At 43.1% G+C, this 21,882-nt stretch overlaps 1 protein-coding gene across 4 annotated transcripts in view; it reads left to right on the top strand.

Moving 5' to 3' along the window:
* Positions 1 to 8,330: 8,330 nt before the first annotated feature.
* The window catches only part of LOC107378860 (lysosomal-associated transmembrane protein 4B), a 41,817-nt gene continuing 28,265 nt past the window's right edge, over positions 8,331 to 21,882 (top strand). For 3 of the 4 annotated variants that reach the window (XR_011520504.1, XM_070550861.1, XM_054740509.2), the window contains exons 1-5: positions 8,580 to 9,119; positions 16,862 to 16,935; positions 17,096 to 17,218; positions 17,303 to 17,401; positions 19,770 to 19,865. Coding sequence is in view for 3 of the 4 variants with exons in the window: in XM_070550861.1 (XP_070406962.1) it covers positions 8,906 to 9,119; positions 16,862 to 16,935; positions 17,096 to 17,218; positions 17,303 to 17,401; positions 19,770 to 19,865 (606 nt within the window). In the remaining variant the exon portion in view is untranslated. The other variant, XM_054740510.2, reaches the window with a different exon arrangement.

Here is a 21,882-nt window from a genome sequence, read left to right as displayed (position 1 = left end):
GGTGACAAACCTGGCTGGACTGGAGCGAGGAACTGGCCTCTCGCTCTGCAGATTAATGATTGGAGCTCGATAAGCTGTAAACTGTTGTGATGTAATTGATCATGGTGAGACACGGGAAAGGGAGTCGTGTCTGCTCTGTACTTCTGATTTTTCTTTCTGTGATTCTGAAAACGTTGTCAACTGTTCATCTGGTTTGTCTCGTCTGTCGTTTTGCTGCAGTGTGTCAACAACTGTTGTCTTGCTGTTCTTACGGTCTGCGACCACAGCTGTGTGGAAGCCTCTGGTGGCAAATGTGTCCTTCCAACATCATCGGCTTCGTTTTTCACCTCTGCTTGATTCTCAAGTCTTCAGAGCCTTTTGTAAAACCTGTTTGTAATAAAAGAAAAGCTAAAGCCATATGTAAAAAGACAAAATAAAGGCCAGTTTTTCTATCTGTTGCTTTGCATTTCTGCTGTTTGCCTTCTATCAGACTCCATCAGCACAGGAATTCAGGAGGAAAGACTACCTTAAACAAGGGTTGGTTGGTATGTACATCACCGGAAGCATCACTTCAAAACAAAAGCCTTCCAAACCATTTCATTTTTATTCTGACAGTATCTATGTCCAATGGACCAAAAATCACAAAGTTTAAAGCAATGTTGCACTTAACTCAATATGGGAAATGTGGATGAATGAACAAAATGACGTTCATTGTTCTAGGGTTAATTAGAAAAAGGTTTTTTTTAGTAGGGACGGGATCTCTGCTGGCAGGTTTTTCTTACTAGTAGTGGACATATTAACATGCATCAGGCTCCTAGTGGTAGAGTGTCCGCCCTGAGACTGGGAGATCAGGGTTCGATTCCTGGTCGGGTGATACCAAAGACTTTAATAAAATGGGACCCGACACCTCCCTGCTTGACTCTCAGCATTAAGGGGTTGGTTTGGGGTTTAAACCAACGGTTCCCGAGCGTGGCCGCGTCTGCAGCTCACCACTCCCCCATGGGATGGGTCAAATGCGGAGAACAAGTTTCACATACACATCGACAACTAATGGGGCTTTGACTTTGATGTTACAAACCTAATGTTCAACCCCCCAAAAAGATGGAAATTGTGATAGTTCAGTAGGTAGAGCGGGTTGTCTAGTGTTTGCGTGATCCTAGGTGAATAATAATGAAGGTAGTTGTTTAAACCCTGACTATTTCTAAGCCACAGAAAATAATCTCAGTTCTACAGGATCCTAGGTCGGTCTCCATCTAAGTCCCTGGCCAGCATACATCACCTTCAGAGGACTCTTGGAGCTGGACTGAAGCCTGTCTCCTGACTCAGGGTTTTATACTATTTTATACTATTTCAATCACTTCTCCCATTGGTCAGCCGGTGCTTACTTCTCCGTAGGGTGAAAGTTACCTCATCTCCAGTCCGTCTGCATGAATCCATGTCAGCACAAACTGCATACCTCCTTCCATGTGTTGTTCTTTCTAGCTGAGACATTCGGCCATCATCAGAGTCATTACTGACCAGTTCCTGTGTGGTTTCAAGTGTTTTAGTTCTTCGTGCGCTTTAACATGGGCCACCATTAAATACTCTTTTTATGCTGACTGTGTGGGATGTGTTCAGGTGAATGATGAGCAGACCGGGTGGTTTCGCATCCCCTCTGGTGTTAAACATGGAGAAGTTTTATCACCCAGCTTGTTTTTAAATGATTAGGCTTTTCTATTTATTTTTTTAATCTATTTTATTCCCTTTAATCTACTATGTTGTTTTAATCCTTGTTTTTATGTGCTGCTCACCACCTTGGGCCTCCGATAAGGTGGTGGTAGGTGCTATATGAATAAATCTGATGGACTGATTGAGTGCTGGCAGCGCAGGGTGATCTGGGGTGGGTCCCTGGTTCAGTCCAAAGGAAATGCGAAATTGTTAGATGAAGGAATCAACTCCTTAACCTGCCTAAAAATAGAGGAACAAAAATGTTTTATGCAGAGTAAGAATTGGTTCCCTCGGGCTTCTGAGCTTCAGACTGTTTTTGCTGATGCAAAACTCCAGCATGAATTTTGTAATAATTTATTCTGTTCTGTTAATGAAATTAGATCACATTTGATGCCAAAACGAAGGACTTATTTACAAATCAAAGATACATTTGAAACTGAGTCGTATGTAAAGGCAAATGTGACAAGAATCCAAGGATCTCTGATGGCTCAACGAGTATCCATCTCCTGGCCATAGAAACGGTTAGGTTCCCTCAAACTCCTGGAGAGGACACAGACTTTGAAGGCTGTGCGATTTGGGAGTGTTATATTGTCCAAGACGTGATGATTTTAGAAATGTATTATTTGGTGATCTGTTTGTCCAAAAGCCTGAAATGTTTTGGGTCAATGAAGACGACAGGATGAAATGGTTATTTAATTTTAATGTGTATAAATTGGCTACTTTAGTTTGTAAAGCCTGGTTGAGGCTGCCGACCTGCCTATTTAAATAAGTAAATGTATGGTGTATTTATTATTTTGTCATTTATTTTGCGTGTCCTATAAGCCCACTGGAGCTGAACATACAGTACAATGGTATGCAATAATAATAAATCCATTCATTCATACTCCAGTGGTTTTCTCCAAGCTGAAGAGTGTAACTTTACAATAAGCTTTAAACTTGTTTTTACTTTAACTTTAATGTGTAATTATATTTACAGCTTTAATAAAAATATGTCAAAGGCATTTTAATATATGTGAAGCCAGGGGGGCTGCCAGAGATTTTGGGCCCCATGAAAAATATCAAGTTGGGCCCCCTGGGGGCTCGTCCATAGCTGGAGCTGGGGTTCCACCCTCCCAGATTCGAAGGGAGAAAAAAATATAATATATATACTTTATATTAGTGTTTCAGTTTTGCTTAATTATGTAGGTCTACATGCATTCTTACTTATTTACATATCATTTTCACCAGCGGTCTCTCATTAAACAGTGATTTTCCTTCAACAGAATTAGCAATATCACTGCTGGAAAAAGCAGGAAATGCACATGCTGAAAGGTGTTAATCTCCTTTTCCCTTTTACTCCCTTAAAATGTGTTTATTTATTCTAAAATTTTATTTGATGATAAAATTCAAATTTGGATATCAAATTAAATTTCCATGTTGTGTCAAAGCTTTACATAACTACATTTTCAGCTGTCTTTCCTCTTGAAATCAAGTATTTCTGTATGACTGACAACAATTAATTATTATAATAATTATTATTTACAGTGATATAATTAATAATGCTCGATAACGATCAATACTAGATTTCATATTTAATTGTGTTCAATGTTACGTGAAGTTTATTTATTACAATTATTAATAGCTTTTGTTTCATTTTTGCTCTCTGATGAATTATTTGGAAATTACAGATTTTTGGTTTGTGTTCTAAAAGCCACATAAACAAATTACATCTTGTAAAACCTCCCATAATTCAGTCAGATTCAAAACATTTCATTTCAAGGTATTTAGTAGACAAAGAGGGTTTTTTTTTCTTGTATGGTGCCTTCAAAAAGGTGCTTCACAGTAATAATCTCACAGTAATTTGTTACATTAACAGACTAAATAACAATGCTTCAACTTGCCCAGCATAAAAATAATCTATACATTTTTACTGATTGATATTTATAATTATCATCATGTGGAAAAACAATGTGTTTATCACCAAAAATAGCCTTTTTATATTCCTTTGTAATAGTACTGATAGAGAAGAGAGCCTTAAGTGATTCCCACAGACCCCCTTAAATGAGGCTGCTCGCTAACATGCTACATTGCTCACCTTCTTGAGGTTCAGTGGGTTGTGAGGGGACACCTGCTGACATATCACCAGCTGCTGATTATGGTAGGGACAAGGACAACAACCCATTTACCATAATTAGATGAAACATAGTTCCTCTCATTGTGGATATCAGAGCTAGCTAACAGGTTGAATTTAACCACTCACTAACTAAACCCACCTTTCTTTGAGAAAAACTGTGTGACATACTGACGCTCTCTCTTCTGCCTGTCCTCTTTCTCCTTTCTTTCTTTCCTTTTCTGTGACCCAGACTTTGTTTTTGCAGACATATTTTTACTGTAGCCTTGCTGTCTGACTCACAAACGTTGGTCCAAAACTGTTTTTATCACTTAAGAAATATCTCCAAACTGAAGGTTGGTGTCAAAACATGAACCTGAAATGGTTCTCCATGCCTTTATCTCCTCCCGTCTAGATTACTGTAACACAGTCTTCACATGTTTTAACAAAAAAAGCCTTGACCACCTTCAGTTGGTCCAGAACTCTGCAGCTAGGCTCCTAACTGGAGCAAACAGAAGAGCACACATCACTCCTGTTCTGATGTCTCTGCACTGGTTACCCGTTAACTTTAGAGTTCATTTTAGAATCCTGACTAGAACTTTCAATGCTCTACATGGTCAAGCTCCTCCCTATATTACTGAACTGTTAAAGCCTTATGCTCCAACCCGAGCCCTCAGGTCCACACACCAGAACCTTCTAGAAGTTCCAAAGACCAGATACAAAAGTCGAGGTGATCGCTCCTTCCAGACTGTTGCACCCCGACTCTGGAATGATCTTCCTTTATCCTTACTCAGCATTGGCAGCCTGGACACTTAAAAATCAGCTGAAGACCCTTTTATTTAAAGCTGTTTTTACCTAAACCTTTTGTTTTCTTAATTTTAACTCATATTTGTAATAATCTTTCATCTGTTTATGAAATGTTATAATTTTATTACTTTATTTTTATTTTAATTTATTTCTGTTTTAAGATCATTATGATTTTAATACTTTATCATTTTGTTTTGATATATAGGAAACACTTTGTGATTTTCTGTCTGTGATGAGTGCTGTATAAATACAATTTACTTACTTAAATGTATTATATACATAAATTATTTAATCACTGTTGCATGGATTGTGTCACTGACTGATTAATTTATTGTCAGAATGAGAGGACAAAACTCACTCCAGACCAGATCTGTACTCTCCTGGACCTCTGCCTTTCTACCACCTACTTCAAACACAAAGACACGTTTTACCAGCAGAAACATAATGCACCATGGGCTCCCCAATGTCACCTATCGTCACCAACATTTACATGGAGGAAGTGGAAACCAGAGCTTTGAGCTCCTACAATGGAATAACACCGAGCCACTGGTTCAGGTATGTGGACCACACATGGGTCAACTTCTCACGAAGGAAGTAGAAGACTTTACCAAGCACCTTAATGCCATGGACAAGAACATCAAGTTCACCAGGGAGGATGTCCACAACCATCAACTGCCCTTCTTCTTGGACTGTGCTGTACTAACTGAACAAGATGGAAGTCCCAGCAATGAAGTCTACAGGAAACCAACTCACACAGACCAGCATCTGCATTTGGACTCACATCACCCACTGAAGCACAAGATGTCAGTCATCAGGACTTTACACCATCGGGCCGGGAACATTCCCACAAAGACTGAAGGAAAACACATGAAGAAAGCTCTCCAGAACTGCAGATATCCTAAATGGACCTTTGTGAAATCTACAAAGAAGTCTAGAAAAGCATCCAAAGCAACAACCAGCAGAGAAAAGGACAACAGGCACAAAGGCACCATCATCCCATACGTGGCAGGAGTGTCCGAGAAACTCAACTCAACTCAACTTTATTTATAAATCGCGCCTTACAGGCAAAAAGATGCCACCAAGGCGCTATACTGATCAAATAAAAACATAAAACAGTAAGTCCAGAAAATAAAACATTGTATCACACGATACTGTTAAAACTACAATGAGTAAAATGCTATAAGTAAAACAATAAAACTAGTTAGAAAGGTTAAAAGACAGGTCATAAAAATATGTTTTTAGCCTTGCCTTAAAAACCGCAACAGAGGTGGAGGCCCTTATGCTCAGAGGAAGCTTATTCCAAAGCTTAGGACCTGCCGCAGCAAAGGCCCTATCACCACACGTCTTTAGGCACGTTCTTGGGACCGAGAGGAGCATGAAGTTCTCCGAGCGGAGTGACCGTGAAGGGGTGTATGGTTGAAGTAGTGACACCAAGTAAGGAGGGGCTAAACCATTTAACATTTTAAAAACTAGTAAAAGTATTTTAAAATGAATCCTAACATCAACGGGCAGCCAGTGAAGCGCAGCCAGGACAGGAGTTATGTGGTCAAACTTGCGCCTGCCCTCTAAAAATCTGGCAGCAGCATTCTGGACCATTTGCAACCTGGCTATTGAGCCCTTGCTCACACCGAATAAAACAGAGTTACAGTAGTCCAATCGCACCGTAATAAAAGCATGGACCACCGTCTCAAGATCATGACGTGACAGAAATGGTTTGACTTTTGCCAGCCGACGAAGGTGGAAAAAGGAGGAGGAGATCACTCCATTGATATGGGTATCAAAACTAAGGGCGCTATCCAGTTTAACACCAAGATTAGTCACCGATGTAGTCAGCTGGCCATTAAATGACCCACAGTCAGTTAGGGAAGAGTCACAATGTCTGCTTGGAGCAAACAATATAGCCTCTGTTTTCTGATCATTTAGGCTCAGAACATTTTCAGTCATCCAGGTCTTGATCTCCCTCAAACAGTTTGTAAGAATAGAAATAGAGAGACCACTTGACGTGTTCAGAGGCAGGTACAGCTGACAATCATCAGCATAAAGGTGGAATTGAACTCCAAGCTCACGACAGATGTCACCTAAGGGCAGAATGTAAATAGAAAACAACAGAGGTCCCAATATCGAGCCCTGTGGTACCCCCCAAGGTAGATCAGAGTACTCTGAGGAATAACTTCCCATCCTAACACACATTTTTCTATTTGTCAGGTATGATCTAAACCATTCCAGGGCTAATCCTGAAATCCCGACATAATGATGAAGACGGTGAAGCAGCACTTCATGGTCTATCGTGTCAAAAGCTGCTGTGAGGTCCAGCAGAAGTAGCAACACAGAATTACCGCTATCAGTCGCTAGATAAATGTCATTGAGCACTCTAACCAGAGCAGTCTCCGTGCTGTGTAGAGCTCTGAAGCCAGACTGGAAAGTCTCAAAAATGGCATTCTCGTCCATAAAAACCAAGAACTGGTGGTAAACACATTTCTCAAGCACCTTACTCAAGAAAGGAAGTTTTGAAATGGGCCTGTAGTTTTCAGCCAGCGAAGCATCCAGTCCATGCTTTTTGAGCAAAGGTTGAATAACCGCTTTTTTGAAATCGTCAGGGACTATACCAGAACTGAGGCTCATGTTAATTATGTGCAATATTAAAGGGGCGACTACTGGAAAGACTTCTTTAAGGAGGCGCGTTGGCATCACTTCATCCGGCGAGCCACTCGGCTTAGCCTTCCCAGCGATCTTGATCAGATCATCAAGACTAATTTGTTCAAATGCCACCAAACCTCTGGTGGCAGTAACAGAACGGCCACATGCCGGTGCCCTAGACACGGTAGCCCGGAGTGCAGCAACTTTCCCAATAAAAAAGTCACGGAACTCATCACACATTCCAGCCGAAACCTAGAAGAATCTTCTCCAAACACAACATCCCAGTAAACTTTAAACCCAACAACACCCTCAGACAGAACCTGGTCCATCCTAAAGTCAAAACACCCAAACAGAAGCTCAGTGGGGTCGTTTATGCAGTCCAGCGTAGTGAGGACTGTCCAGATGTTTACATCGGGGAAACTAAACAACAATTACACAAGAGCATGGCACAACTCTGCAGTCCACCTACACCTGAAGGACAAGGGACACATTCTGGACAGAGAAGATAGATGGATTGAGAGAGAAGTAAAAGAAGCTATCTATGCCAAATGTGAAAAACCCACATAGGGGCGGGGCTTAGATTTAACCTTTTCAGTACCTATAATGCAGCTTTGGATCTCATTCCTAAGCAGCTTCAGTCTAGGTCACACCTTCCTGCATCTGATCAACACAACCACTCCCTCTCAGTAGAGGCCAATGACTCATCAGGGGATGGAGAGAAGGGGTACTCAGAGTAGTTTCTGCTCATTAAACAACAACAGACAGCTACAGCTTATAAGTTTGACTCTCCCATGTTCCAGTTAGAACTGACAAAGCTCCTCGGATGAGAAGAGAAACGAGTTCAAGAAACCAAAGTCCAGTTGCCTTCATCTGAACCCTTTTGGATCACCATGACCTGGATGACTGAGAACCTTCACCGGCTTATTTTACTCATGTTTTCTTACAAGGAATGTTTTCAGCAGAAGTTTTTGACCACAGAATCAAAAGTCTGGTTTCAACAAAACAACGATGAGCCATAAAATGTAATGAACTAGCTAAGCCAGTGAGTCACCAAAGGACACAAACATGAAAGCAGTTTGGAAACAAATGCTTTTAATTTGAAACAGGAAGTCGCATATTATCTCACTCGTGCTTGACGCTGTTTAAAGCTTCTCGGTCACGGGGAGTATACCACGGACAGATCAGCGGGGTTTACCGGAGCGAGTGGACGCTAGTCGGTAGGACAGCGACTCTGCGTCGTTCCCAGAGAAGATGATGATGTCCCCGTGGGACCGGTGGTCCTCCACAAGCTGCTGCCTGTGCTGCCATGTCCGCACAGGAACCATCATCCTGGGGGTCTGGTACATGGTGAGCACCTGCACCCGGACTCGTGCTGGAGACTTCCGTGGTCACCAGCTGGACTCTGACTCCAGACAGGACTTAATGTCTGCTTGTTTGTCTGCTGTTGTGGTTAGGGTCAGGTGTTATGGTGGTTTTGGGAAGACCCGTTTTAGATCTGCCTCTCATCTAAAGAAACATGCTTGAGCTTTATAGATTTGTTAGGGTTAGGGTTTTTAACAGGACAGGACAGGTGAGTTCACCCAAACCACGCCCTCCTCACATGAACAGTGGGTCTCCTCAGGTAACAGGTTAGGGTGTCAGGCTGCAGAGGAAGTTCCATCACCTCACCAAAGAGTCATCCGAGTAATGAACCACACACACACACACACACACACACACACACACACACACACGCACACACACACACACACCTGCTCTAACTCCATATCTGTCTTCTGTTCCTATAAGCTCATCAATGCCGTGGTGTTACTCATCCTGCTCACGGCACTCAGTGATCCTGAGCAGTACCACCTGGCCAGCGCTGAGTTAGCCAATGACCTGGATGTCATGGATGATGCCAGTAAGTACCCCAGATCCCACACTCAGAACATTAACCATAGGGATTTTAGTTCAGGACCGCCCTGGAACCGTTGGATCGAAGGTGGCTCATCATCTGAGTCTCAAACTAGCAGTTTGTCCCAGGATCAGGGGGTTGTGCCAGCTGGTGAGGGCCACTGTTTCATGCACGTAACATGAATAAATGCTGGACAATTAATGAATTATTATAAAATCAAAGCTGACTTTGTGAAAAATAAGTTATGTAATAGAAACTGAATAAATTAAATGAAAACGTCTCGTTTGCTTTATTGGGGACAAACTGCCACTTAAATGAAAATTGTTCCCTAAAACTGAGCTGAGATCTTTTCTTCACCGTGTGTCCAGCTGTGAAGCAGAACTGATGCTTGAGTGCAGATCAAGCCTTACAGCGGGAGCGCTATAGAGTCAAAACTTTATTAGAAAAGCTTTTGGTTGTTTTAATTATAACGGACTCAGAGACAGAAGAGAAACGGTGTGTGTGTGTGTGTGTGTGTGTGTGTGTGTGTGTGTGTGTGTGTGTGTGTGTGTGTGTGTGTGTGTGTGTGTGTGTGTGTGTGTGTGAAGGGGGTTTAAACAATAAAGCAGGGGTGCCCAATCCTGGTCCTGCTTCAAGACCTCCACCACAGTCCCTGTCCCCAAGAAGCCAAGAATCACTGCACTCAATGACTACAAGTCATTTGAGCACCTGGTTCTCCTCCACCTCAAGACTTTCACAACCTCCCTCCTGGACCCCCTGTCTACAAAGTCAACAGGTATGTAGATGATGCCATCAACATCGCGCCACACTTCATCCTGCAGCATCTGGACTCCCCGGGTACCTTCTGCCAGGATCCTGTTGGTGGACTTCAGCTCTGCCTTCAACACAATCCTCCCAGACCTTCTCCAAGACAAACTGTCCCAGATGAACATGCCTGACCCCATCTGCAGGTCGATCTCTGACTTCCTGACGGACAGGAAGCAGCAGGTCAAGCTGGAGAAAAATGTCTCTGACCTGTGGACCATCAGCACCGGTTTCCCTCAGGGCCGTGTTCTCTCTCCTCTGATCTTCTCCCTGTACATCAACAGCTGCACCTCCAACCACGAGTCTGTCAAGTTTATCAAGTTTGCAGATGACACCACCGTCATCGGACTCATCTCTGACAGGGATGAGTCTGCCTACAGAATGGAGGTGGAACGGCTGTTGTCCTGGCGCAGCCACAATAACCTGGTGGTAAACACCTAGAAGACAGCAGAGGTTGTTGTAGACTTTAGGAAGCACACAGCGCCACTCCCCCTCATAACCATGTCTGACACCCCCCATCTCGATGGTGGACTCATGTCGCTTCCTGGGCACCACCATCACCCAGAACCTCAAGTGGGATCCCATCATCACCTCCATCATAAAAAGGCCCGGCAGAGGATGAACTTCCTGAGGCAGCTGAAGAAATTCAACCTATCAGCACAGTTGATGAAGTTCTGCACCACAGTCATTGGGTTCATCCTCACCTCCTCAATCACCGTGTGGTACGCTGGAGCTACCACCAGGGACAAGAAGAAGCTGCAGCGGGTTGTATGCTGTGCTGAGAAGGTCATTGGCTGCAAACTCTCCTCCATACAGGAACTGTACACCTCCAGGACATTGATGCGTGCAGGTCGAATCACAGTCGGATCACAGCAGACCCGTCCCATCGTGGACACAGTCTCTTCGACTCGCTCCCATCTGGCAGGGAACTCAGATCCATTTGGACCAGAACCTCTCGCCACAACAACAGTTTCTTCCCCTCTCCAGTCAGACTCATGAACAACAATCGTAGACCTGGTCACTCCAGCTGCTTTGTTCCAGTCACCTGGTCCTGTGTTGTGTTTGTACCTGAACTGACCCGCTCTGACCAGAACCTACACTGACTTGTATAAAGTAGTTGCTTCTCTAATTATTGATTCCCTATATTATTACCATTTAATTAAGTTTATTTCTTGAGTCTAATTTTGCTTTTTTCCTGCACCAAGTACCGCAGCAGTTTCCTAATGTTAGGATTCTCACACATATGGATATAAAACCTTCTGGTTCTGGTTCTAGTTCTGGTTCTGGTTCTGAGTCTGGTTCTGATTCTGAATCTGATTCTGGTTCTGATTCTGAAGGCTGGTACCCAGCACATTTTAGTGGTTGCTCTGCTCCAACACACTAGATTCAGTGGTTGAATCACCTGCAGCAGCTCATCAGGCTCTGCAGAAGCCTGTTAATCACCAGGGGCCTCATTTATCAAGCTTGCTTACGCACAAAACAGGGTTGGAAAACTGCATACGCTACTTTCCACGCAAACTTTGGGATTTATGAAAGAAAACTTTGTGGAAAAATGTGCGCAACTTTAAAGGGACTTTACAGAGTTTTGAATTTTTATGCTCGTGATTGCCCCCTCAGGCCAAAAGCGTAACGGCAGCTTCAATAGTAGGCTCGTGCATGAGGCGTGCATGCTGTACGTGTACACTCCTTAACGAAAGTAACAGCTGAGACAGTCCCGTGTGTTTGTGTGTGTGTGTGTGTGTGGCCTGTAGGACAGAGGACAGGAGAACGTGCAGCAAATTAAATAATTTGGTTCTGTACCTTTCTCTTCAGCACAGCCAACAAAGGTTTATGATGGGTCAGTCCTCCTGCATGCTCAGATCACTCCCTTCCCTTGCTTGAAAAATTGTTCCAAAATGAAAGTTGAACCCACATCTTTTTTATCTGTGAATTCAATGCCGTTCGGTGAGTCTCAAATAAAAATTTGGGCATCTTACTGTAAAAAAATATATCACCAATGTAAAAAAGAAACTCTAAATAAACTGTTGGTTCACATCCAGACTCAAACCCGGGTTTTCTGCATGAGAGTCCGACGACTTAAGCCTGATTTATGCTTCTCCGTCTGCGTCAGTGCAGAGACACGCAACGCCATTATCCGTCGTTGCGTAGGGCTCCGGCAGGCAAGCAAGTACGCACGGAGTCGAGCCCACTTTTTTAAACATCCGTCGAACGAGACGTATTATGCAAGCTTGTGATTGGTCAGGGCGCCGCTGTTGTTTACAGCGCTGCCATTGCAAAGAGAGCCGAGGATAACTAGCGGCAGACACGGAGAAGCTTGAAGAATACCTCGCGAAAAAACTCTAAAAATATGAACGTTTAATCCTCCCGTGACTGGAGGAGTGAAAATATGCGCAGCAAGCGTTTTATTTGTGGACGGAAATGACAGGAAACGTGGGTTTAGAGGCGGGGAGCGCATGAAGAGGTGGGAGAATGAGAGACAAATATGTCCGTGTTAAAAGTCTCTTATATACACAAAAAACACAATATAAACACACCATCTTGGACCGATACATGACAGGACACCACAGAACAGCGCTACGCCCTCTGCTGTCCTGCCGGGCAATTGCTTTGCAACACTCTCCAGGAGACGAAGAAGTATGAGAGCAAAATGCTTCCGTCAATCCGTGCGTGTCTGTCCCTTGCGGAGCTGACGGAGAAGCATAAACCAGGCTTTACTAGGTGAGCTAAAGCACCAGTGACATCTTTTGTATCTGTAACATTTATATCCTTGATGACAGCTGAAACAACGGTCAAAGAACGGTTCGGAGCGAAAATGGCAGTTTTGTTGCTAATTTGCAGGAAATATCTAGAAGAAAGTAGCTAAGGGTCCTCAGAAATGTAGCTAGGTTCATCACTAGGCGTTAGGAACAGCGACAATGTCGCTGAGTTGGCACTGCCTCTCTCTCTGCTGCTAAAGCTACGGATAGCAAATGCTACGGGCTATGCCTGAGCGTGAATGCGCATGAAGCAGCCTGCTCGACCCGAGCAACTCTCTTTTTCTGTGATTTTACAGAAAAACAGGCAATCACAGTAAAAATGCCAGGGCTCATTCTACAGGACCAGGGCATTGCAGGAGAATGTATGAAGAAGTAATTTATTATTTCTATACATGTTTCGGCTGTCAAACTTCCAAAATGCCCCTTTAAGTGACTAAGGACCTTGCTTACGCACATTTTGGACATGAAGAGCACCTGCAGTGCTGCTGCTGAGAAGGATAAAAGTATGAAATCCTGCAGCATTATCACTTGTACTGCTTCGTTTTCACACAGAACAAGACCCCCCCCCACACACACACACACACACGTGCTCGCGCACACAGCCTGATGCGCAGAATATGGAATGTAGAATATCAGCAGGGGGACAGATTGAGACAGAATGTCATGCATCTGTTACAGTGTGTGTCCTGTCACTGTAACCCGACTGATCATGCGCCCTGGCTACTTGTCTAGGGAGATCTTTGTTTGGCTGACTGGTTAGCGCGAGTGACTTTCACCCGGGAGTCTGGGAATCAAATCCCGATTGGACCATTTTTTTAATATCTGCCACAGATCTCTCTGAAGAATTCACAACATTGACGGCTTCAGCAACGCTGTGCCACTCCGTGGATTTTCTCTTTATTTGTTTTGCAAAAGTACTTCTTTTCATTTCTCCACCTCACCCACAGGTACCTCAATTTCTGCTTCTGTGAAATTGTGCTTCCTTGATCTGCCTTGATCTGCGGTCGCCATGTCATTGGCGGAGCGCTGCAACAGCTGGCTTATGTATATGCATGAGATCCACAAGGCACTTCGCATTGACTGTTTATGGCAGTAAGTGGGCGTGGTGAGGGCGGATGTGACTAAAATGCAGCTGAGAAACATTCTCGTTAGTCTCTGATTTATGAAGCGGAGATTGCGTGCAGCTGTGCATACTCCATGTTTGATAGATCACAAACCTACTTGGCGTAAGTACTTTTTTTTGGCTGAGCTTAAGTACGGTTTTAGTAAGGGTTCTACGCAATTTTTGATAAATGAGACCCCTGCTTACTGAAGTCAGGTGTGTTGAAGCAGGGATAAAATGGCAGGACCAGGATTGGGCACCCCTGCACTAAAGGATGTACAAGAAACTGCTTCCTGCACAAAGAGAGGGAGAGAAAGATAGGAACACACAAAAATAGAACGATGACACTGCATTAAACAACATGACAATTTTACAATATTTGCTGAAAAACACAACAATTAAAAGCACATTACTGGTGGGCAGCAGTGGCTCCGGACGTAGAGTGTGTTGCCTCGTGATCGGAGGATCACGGGAATGATTCCAGCTCTCGCTAGGGGAATTCTGCTGTAGAGTCCTAGGGCAAGACACTTCACACACTTGCCTGTGTTGGTGGTGGTCAGAGAGGCTTATGGGGCCAAATGGCAGCCTTGCCTCTGTCAAACTGCCCCAGGGTGGCTGTGGCTATGTAGTAGCCTATCATCACTGACAGTGTGAGATGGTGAGAGCTTTCAGTGTCCAGAAAAGTGCTTTATAAATCCAATCATTTATTATTGTCATTCTTAATAATAATCAAGATAATGTGTTAAAAACACTTGAGTTCATACTTGTGAGAACACCATGTGAGCACCTGTGTGCGACATGCTTGTGTATGTAAGGTTTCTCTACAGGAGTGGCCATCATGCCACTTACACACTAGCATCGGCTCCGCCCGCCCCAGCCGGGCCGCGTTCCTTCCACAATGCCTTAGGAACGCAGACATGATTGAGCACATGGACATTGTCTGTGATGTCATGAGCGCATCTACGAGCACGTGGGCGGGGCAAAAGAGCGTGGAGAAGTCTGCGGTGTCTTTGAAACGAAAGCGGCCTGAGCAGTCTTTGGAGACTCTGACTTTGATTTTGCATCCTGGTTTGCTGCGTCTGGCAGCACTGTGTGTGTGTGTGTGTGTGTGTGTGTGTGTGTGTGTGTGTGTGTGTGTGTGTGTGTTTTGTTCTTCGAGCACTGGTCCAAACCACCTGACCAGTGTGTCCAGAACATTATAATTAAATAATTTCACTCAGCAGGAACTTTTCACCCATGGCCCAAACGCACTCCGTCCTTCTACTCTGCGTAAACTTGAACACGTCCGACCCGGTCTCACATGAGACCAGGTGTACAGGTCACCTGCTGGTGTGTAATCAGATGTCTCTATAGGAGCTTTCTGAGCTGAAGAGGATGTGAGCTTCTGGACTTTTCCTCAGACAGGCTCATGGATTCATCGCCACATTGGAGACAGGAACAAGCGCTATTCAGCCACTCTTTGATTGGAAAAGGTTGCTGACCCCTGAGCTAGCTCATCTAGCCAGGGCCCACAGCAGCAGCATCCCAGAGCCCCACGGAGCCAGAGGCTGTCCACTCAGCCCCACCCTAGCAGAATAAAATACTTCATCACTGCATTTGGTCAACTTCCAGACTAAACATCAGACACCCAGTCAGAGCTGGGTCCTCTCCCTACCGGAGATGTCCCCCTCCCATGGTGGAAAGTAGTAGAATAATTCTTGCCAGTTAAGGAGGAACCAATGTCTACCCAAGGCCCCTGGGGCCAGGCATGATCAGCGCCGAATGCACCTGCCCATACCACCGGCAGCATACAAGCCAAGACCCTATTCCCATAGGCCCAGCTCACACCTCCATCTGGGGACTATCAACCCCAGTGCCCACCAGGCCCTCGCCCAGACCCACTCCAGACCCACTCCAGACCCCCCAGAGCCCCACACACGAGTGCTACAAGGACACCTGAGCTTAGATTTCTAAAAACGTTGTGTTATTTCACAATTTAATATTTATTCATAAACAGTAGATACATATTTAATAATGTATTATTTATTTCTCGAACACTTTGAGTTCCATATATTTTTAGCTTTTCTTAGATTCCCAGGTTCTCATTCTGCCGCTGCCGAGGTGGCGTATTTTCTCTTCACACTTGGTCCTATTTTCAATGTGGTTTCTCTTGTGCCTCAGAGAGCTGAAAAACCCCTCCACAGCGTGTTTTAAATAAATATCCCTTCTCTGGAGCCTTGGAGCATGGCTATTTTAATCTTCCTTATGATTAACGGTTATTGGTTTTCCTCTGGTGTGCTGAGCTGATGTGGAGTAACCCTAACCCATCCACATGTTGCTATGGTAACCAGACTGACTGACATCTCTGCTCTCAGACAACAAACATTTGTGAACAAGAACAAAACTTCTCCAATCAGAACATCAGACAACTCCTTAAATGTAAACTGTAAATGACAACAGAATGCAACTTTCAGTCTGTAACTCTACGGTTTTTCAGATTTAGTTTTAATGTGGAGCCGTTTTGTCATTTATCGTGACTGGAACCTCTCCTCCGTCCTGATCGCGTTTACAACTTTTACTTTTAGCCACCTGGTTCCCCCTGACCTCAGAGAACTTCTACTTTGGCAACCAGTTAATCGATTTCGCTGTTTTTATGGGAGGAGCGCAAGGACTTCCCTCATGAGCTTTAGAGGATGTGACGTCACCAAATATGTTTAGTTGAGGGTGTTTCTGTAAGAAGATAACTGATTGGACATGGACACCTGGGTGCACACAGGTGGGTTTAATGATTAGTAGATTGTGGAGGAACATGCGTACGAGAGGCTACCTCATGTTTCAGGAATCAGGATTTTGGCCGTTTGTACGAACATTCATTCAGCTAACTAGAGCTGCACCAATTCTGGGTTGTAGAGCTGCTTCCAGGTTCTTCTGCAGCCCTCTGCTGCCTGTACTTTATTAAACTTGAAGACACAAACCACCCTGTGATGTTTGAATAATGTTTTAAATCTCTTCTGAAATGCAATAGCATCTCACACACGGAATACAAACGTACATTTCCAGTAGAAATGCTTGCACTGTGACTTTCTGAGCCTTGTTCGCTGTTGCAGACATGTGCATTGCCTCGGCCATCTCTCTGCTGATGATCCTTATATGTGGAATGGCAACATACGGAGCATTCAAGGTCAGCAATGATTCTCTGTGCACCTGAGACGTGTATACATATGTCTATAAATGTCTTCATGCTGAATTTCAGTGACATTAGGTGAATTTGTTAGTAGAGATTACAAATTAAATCCATGGTTTCTATTTTTAGACTCTAACACCTACAATCTGGGTTTCAGCTCCGTGCCGCATGGCTCATCCCTTTCTTCTGCTACCAGATATTTGACTTTGCTCTCAACACCTTGGTGGCTGTCAGCATTGTGGTTTACCCAAACACCATCCAAGACTACCTACAGCAGCTGGTAACTCTAGAAGGACACGTCTAACAGACTGTTGACCTTGATTCCTTGCTGTTTATTAACAGTTTTATTCGGACTGCTGTCCAGCCTGATAATTTCCCCTATAAAGAGGAGGTGGCCTCGCTCAGTAACGTCTGCCTGGTCCTGATAGTGTTGCTCTTCATTGGCTGTATTCTTGGCTTCAAGGTAAGGCTTTTTTCAATCCATTCAAACCCCCACCACTTTTGGACAGAACCAGTGAGATACAGCGGTGTGTTGAAGTTTGTGAACCTGTTAGAATGATCTAGCCTAGAAATCTAGACAGACAGTTGCTGATGTTTGTCTAGCCACGCTCCATAGCAACCTCAGTAGGCCTAAACAGTTTGGTGTTATCCCAATCACATCGTCCTATCTGTTTAGTGAGCCAATCACAGAGCTCTACTCGTTTGGTGAGCCAATTCCTATTGTTTACTTTGTGAAGTGCATGCAGACTAATCTTGAGATGATTTGGTGAATATAAATAAATGGAATTCAATTACAGCACTCGATTTGGTGGGCAGGATGTTACTGCAACTGAGTGAATCTAAGATGGCTTTGGCTCATTGAAACATCTTTGGCATCCATTTTGGACTGTTTAGACTTGGGGTTTTCTTTGAGTCAACAGCAGATGAAGGTACCTGAGTCCGTTATTTAGAAAAAGGATGTATTTTTGTCATCTTCTACAATTTATAGTGGACTACTCATTGACTGGTATCTGTAGAGGTGAGTATGTCACGTTGTTCATTGTCCGATTGCAAGTGGAGACTGAAAGACAACCATAGATTTTACCATACAACTGAGATCTGTCTATGGGTCGTGGCCAGACTACACATTCACAAATATAGGATGGGTTGCCAGTATAAGAATGATCTACAGTTCTGCTTAACTTAACTTTAAACATCTGAAAAAAGGTTATTGATGCTCATCTGGTTAGAAAAGTCACAAAACCATCTTGAAGCATTCAGACTCCACCAATCCACATTAAGACAGGTTGTGTACAAATAGAGGAAGTTTGAGACCATTGATGCTTTCCTGGAGTGGTTGACTAACTGAAGTCAGGCTAAGAGCATGGCGTGGAACAGCCAGCCTGGTCACAGAGGACCCAGGGAAACCGAAGGCCTCTCGCTGAACAACAGTGTGCATGGCAGGGTTGCTGCTCCTATATCTGCTCGTCTGCATTTGACTAACGATCACTTGGACAAGCCAGAAGGCTGCTGGAGAAAATGTCTTGGGGACAGATGAGACCAAATGAGAGCTTTTTGAATTGAATGAAAAGTGTTATGTTTAACATTGAATTCCAGCATACACACCATATCCTGATAAGCCTGGTGGTCGTACTATTATGGTTTGTCCATGAGCTGAGTCGCATGCAGCAAGATTTGTGTGAAACTCTGATGATGTTTCAGGTCAAATTTAAGCAGAAATGTAGACAAACATTTAAGCCCCACTGTATTCTGAGACCTTTCTGTCAGCACATTCCTGGAGTCCGTATTGAAATCCCAGAGCTGTCACGGTTTTAAAGAGGCTTTGCGTCTGGTTTAGAGCAGTAAGAAAGACAGCTGACCAGCTTTGGATCTGTGGAGCAGATGGTGTTGTGTATGCTAAAGGGTTCCAGCAGCTAGCCGCTTGCTCAGACAGATCATTTCTGGACAGCAGAGAACAACGGGAACGTGTTTCTATATGAAGTCGTCTATAAAATCAAAAGAGAACGTTTCAATGCTAACTAAGAGTATATGTTTCTTGGTGCGTGCAGACTTAGACCACGTGCACCATGATGCATGTGTGCAGGAAATTCACTTAGTGCACAGCTTGTTTTTGGGATGAGAGGACTTCACTTCAGTTTTGAAAACCTTTACCTCTAAAGTGAGAATGTTCTGTTCAGAGAGTTGACACACTATTTTAGCAATCAGCAATCTTTCGTAAAACGGACTTATTATTTTCACGGTCTGACCACTTATCAACAGATAGTTTTATAAAAGCCTTAATCTGGTGTTTCCAGCTGTGTGATGTTGGCACAGGACCAACAGGTTTATTAGGAACAATAAAAAGTGTTTCATCAGTTCCTTCTCCACAGTGGAGTTGAAAAACACAAATATTTGCCACAAATTTCATCTTGATATTTGTGGTGATGCTATAGTAAATATAGAAGATAGTCATCTTAAAGGTGCATTATGTAGAAATAAAGTAAAAATGACATAATGTGGTAAAATGTGGTTACTGCAACACCTTTAAACAACTCAGGAGCTTTTTCCATCAAATTGCAAGTGAGCGCTGCTGCATTAGCTTGCAGGAGACGCGACACCCCACACTCACTGATGGTATGCAGTCTTTACGGCCCTCCTTCCTGTTTTGAAAGGAGAAAAACCGACAACCCAGCAGCTGGATATAAGACATGCTTCAGTAGAACCTTCCTTCCTAAAGACTGAAGCATTAGACTCTTTTGGGATTTTCTCACTGTAAAATTCTCATACTGCACATTTAAATGAGTGAGTGAGTGAGTGACTTGTTGTAATTCTGCTTTTCTATGTGATTCCAGGCATATCTGATTGCGTGTGTATGGAACTGCTACAGATATGTGAGCGGCAGAGGTGGCTCTGAAATCCTGCTCTATGTTACAACCAATGACACCACGGTAAGTCACAATTAATCCTGTAACCCCGTCTTTATTTATGAGGAATACTGTTAGTCAGTATCCTTCAACTACGCACATTCAATCTAATTTTATACCAATTTAACATGGTTTCACCAGTTTCTTCAGATAGGAGTAAAATATTACTTTCAGTCAAGTTTGAATGAATCAAAGAAAAATCACCAGTAGAAAAGACTCGGTGCGCATTAATCCTTAATGAATAGAATAGAATAGAATAGAATGCCTTTATTGTCATTGTACAAGTACAATAAAGTAGTGCCATCTCCTATGGTGCATAAAAATGATAAAAACAAGAAGAAAAAACACTAAAACACAAATGCACTCACATTCACACCCTCATTCCATTACTGCTTTTGTAACGATGTGTAGGTGGTTACTTTTAATAAAATACCAGAAGAATATAAAGGTATTAAATGTAATATTCCATAAAAACATGGATTATCAATATTATTGATCCTTTAATATTTGATTGATGATGAAACTAGGTACTTTGGTTAATCAGGGAAACAACATTTTGTAATAATTTGACACAGAGAAAAAAATATAGTTTATAAAAATCTATTTATATTAATGATGATGAAAGGCTAATGATTATAAATGGTGATTAACAGTGATATTAAATGAGACAATGAATGAACTCTGATGAAACATGACCTTGTGTGTTTAAGAGCTTCACTAATGAAAGGTGTGATGTCTGGGTTTGTAAAATAAATTTGACACATTATTAAGTTAATATTAACCACTCCGATGCCATTGGATGACCTACACACCATGGATAGTGGAAGTTCTTGGAGATCCGGTCTGCAAGTGAAGCGTGGACTTCTGATGTATCTGAAGATCGTAAGGGCCCCCTCAGAGTATGCACGACTGGTTAAGAAATACTTCTGGCGGATGGTTACACGTCTGATGAGTGGGTGTTGGATTGAGCAAATAATAATTGTTGATTGAAAAAGGGTGATGGTTCTTTGAGCTGCTAAAGTTATTCCACTTAAAAATCTGGTTTGATTCCCCAGGATGGTCATTTAGCATGAGCTGTGAGCTTTGGATGAACTCGGAGCTCTGGCAGAACTGGGAAAATAGGAAATGATTTCACTTTTAAGAAATGGTTGTTTATAAACTTAGACCAGCCAGAACTAAGAAATGTGTCTAGGAGTTTACCAAGACCCTCGGACGTCACACGTTCCTCAGGCCCTCAGAAGAGGCTGGTTCCACTCAGTGTGAAGTAAAACATTAATTTGTTAATATAGTGATATTAATATGTGTAACTGATAATAAATCATTATTAAATCATCAAGTAGACTCATTTATTGTATTTAAGATTTGAAATAAGTCATGAAATAAACAGATATGTGAGGCAGAGCTCTTCCTGGCAGCTGAATTGAAAATGAAAGTAAACACGAGCCGTAAGTTTTGCTCTTTGAACAAAATCAGCTGAGATGGCAAACTGGAGCGCTGCAGTGCTCCTCGAGCTTCTCTTCATTCGAGCTGGAGCTCAGATCACCAGAGACTGCACGATTCAATTCAATTCAACTTTATTTCTATAGCACCAAATCAGGACCAGAGTGGTCTCAAGGACCTTCACACAGTAAACAATACAGATCAGGTCATAAAGCCAATCAGTTATGTTTCCTATATAAGGAACCCAGCAGGTTGCATCGAGTCACTGACTAGTGTCAAGTCTTTACAGCAATCCTCATACTAAGCAAGCATGTAGCCACAGTGGAGAGGAAAACTCCCTTTTAACAGGAAGAAACCTCCAGAGGATCCTGGCTCAGTATAAAGCCTGGTTTATGCTTCTCCGTCAGCTTTGCAAGGGACAGACACGCACGGATTGACGGAAGCGTTTTGCTCTCATACTTCTCCGTCTCCTGGAGAGTGTTGCAAAGCAATTGCCCGGCAGGACAACAGAGGGTGTAGCGCTGTTCTGTGGTATCCTGTCATGTATCGATCCAAGATAGTGTGTTTATATTGTGTTTTTTTTGTATATAAGAGACTTTTA

Source organism: Nothobranchius furzeri, chromosome 5 (assembly GCF_043380555.1).
Source record: "Nothobranchius furzeri strain GRZ-AD chromosome 5, NfurGRZ-RIMD1, whole genome shotgun sequence".
NCBI classification, from domain to species: domain Eukaryota; kingdom Metazoa; phylum Chordata; class Actinopteri; order Cyprinodontiformes; family Nothobranchiidae; genus Nothobranchius; species Nothobranchius furzeri.
Note: the sequence above shows the minus strand (reverse complement) of the source record. Positions and strands in the feature narration are given on the sequence as shown.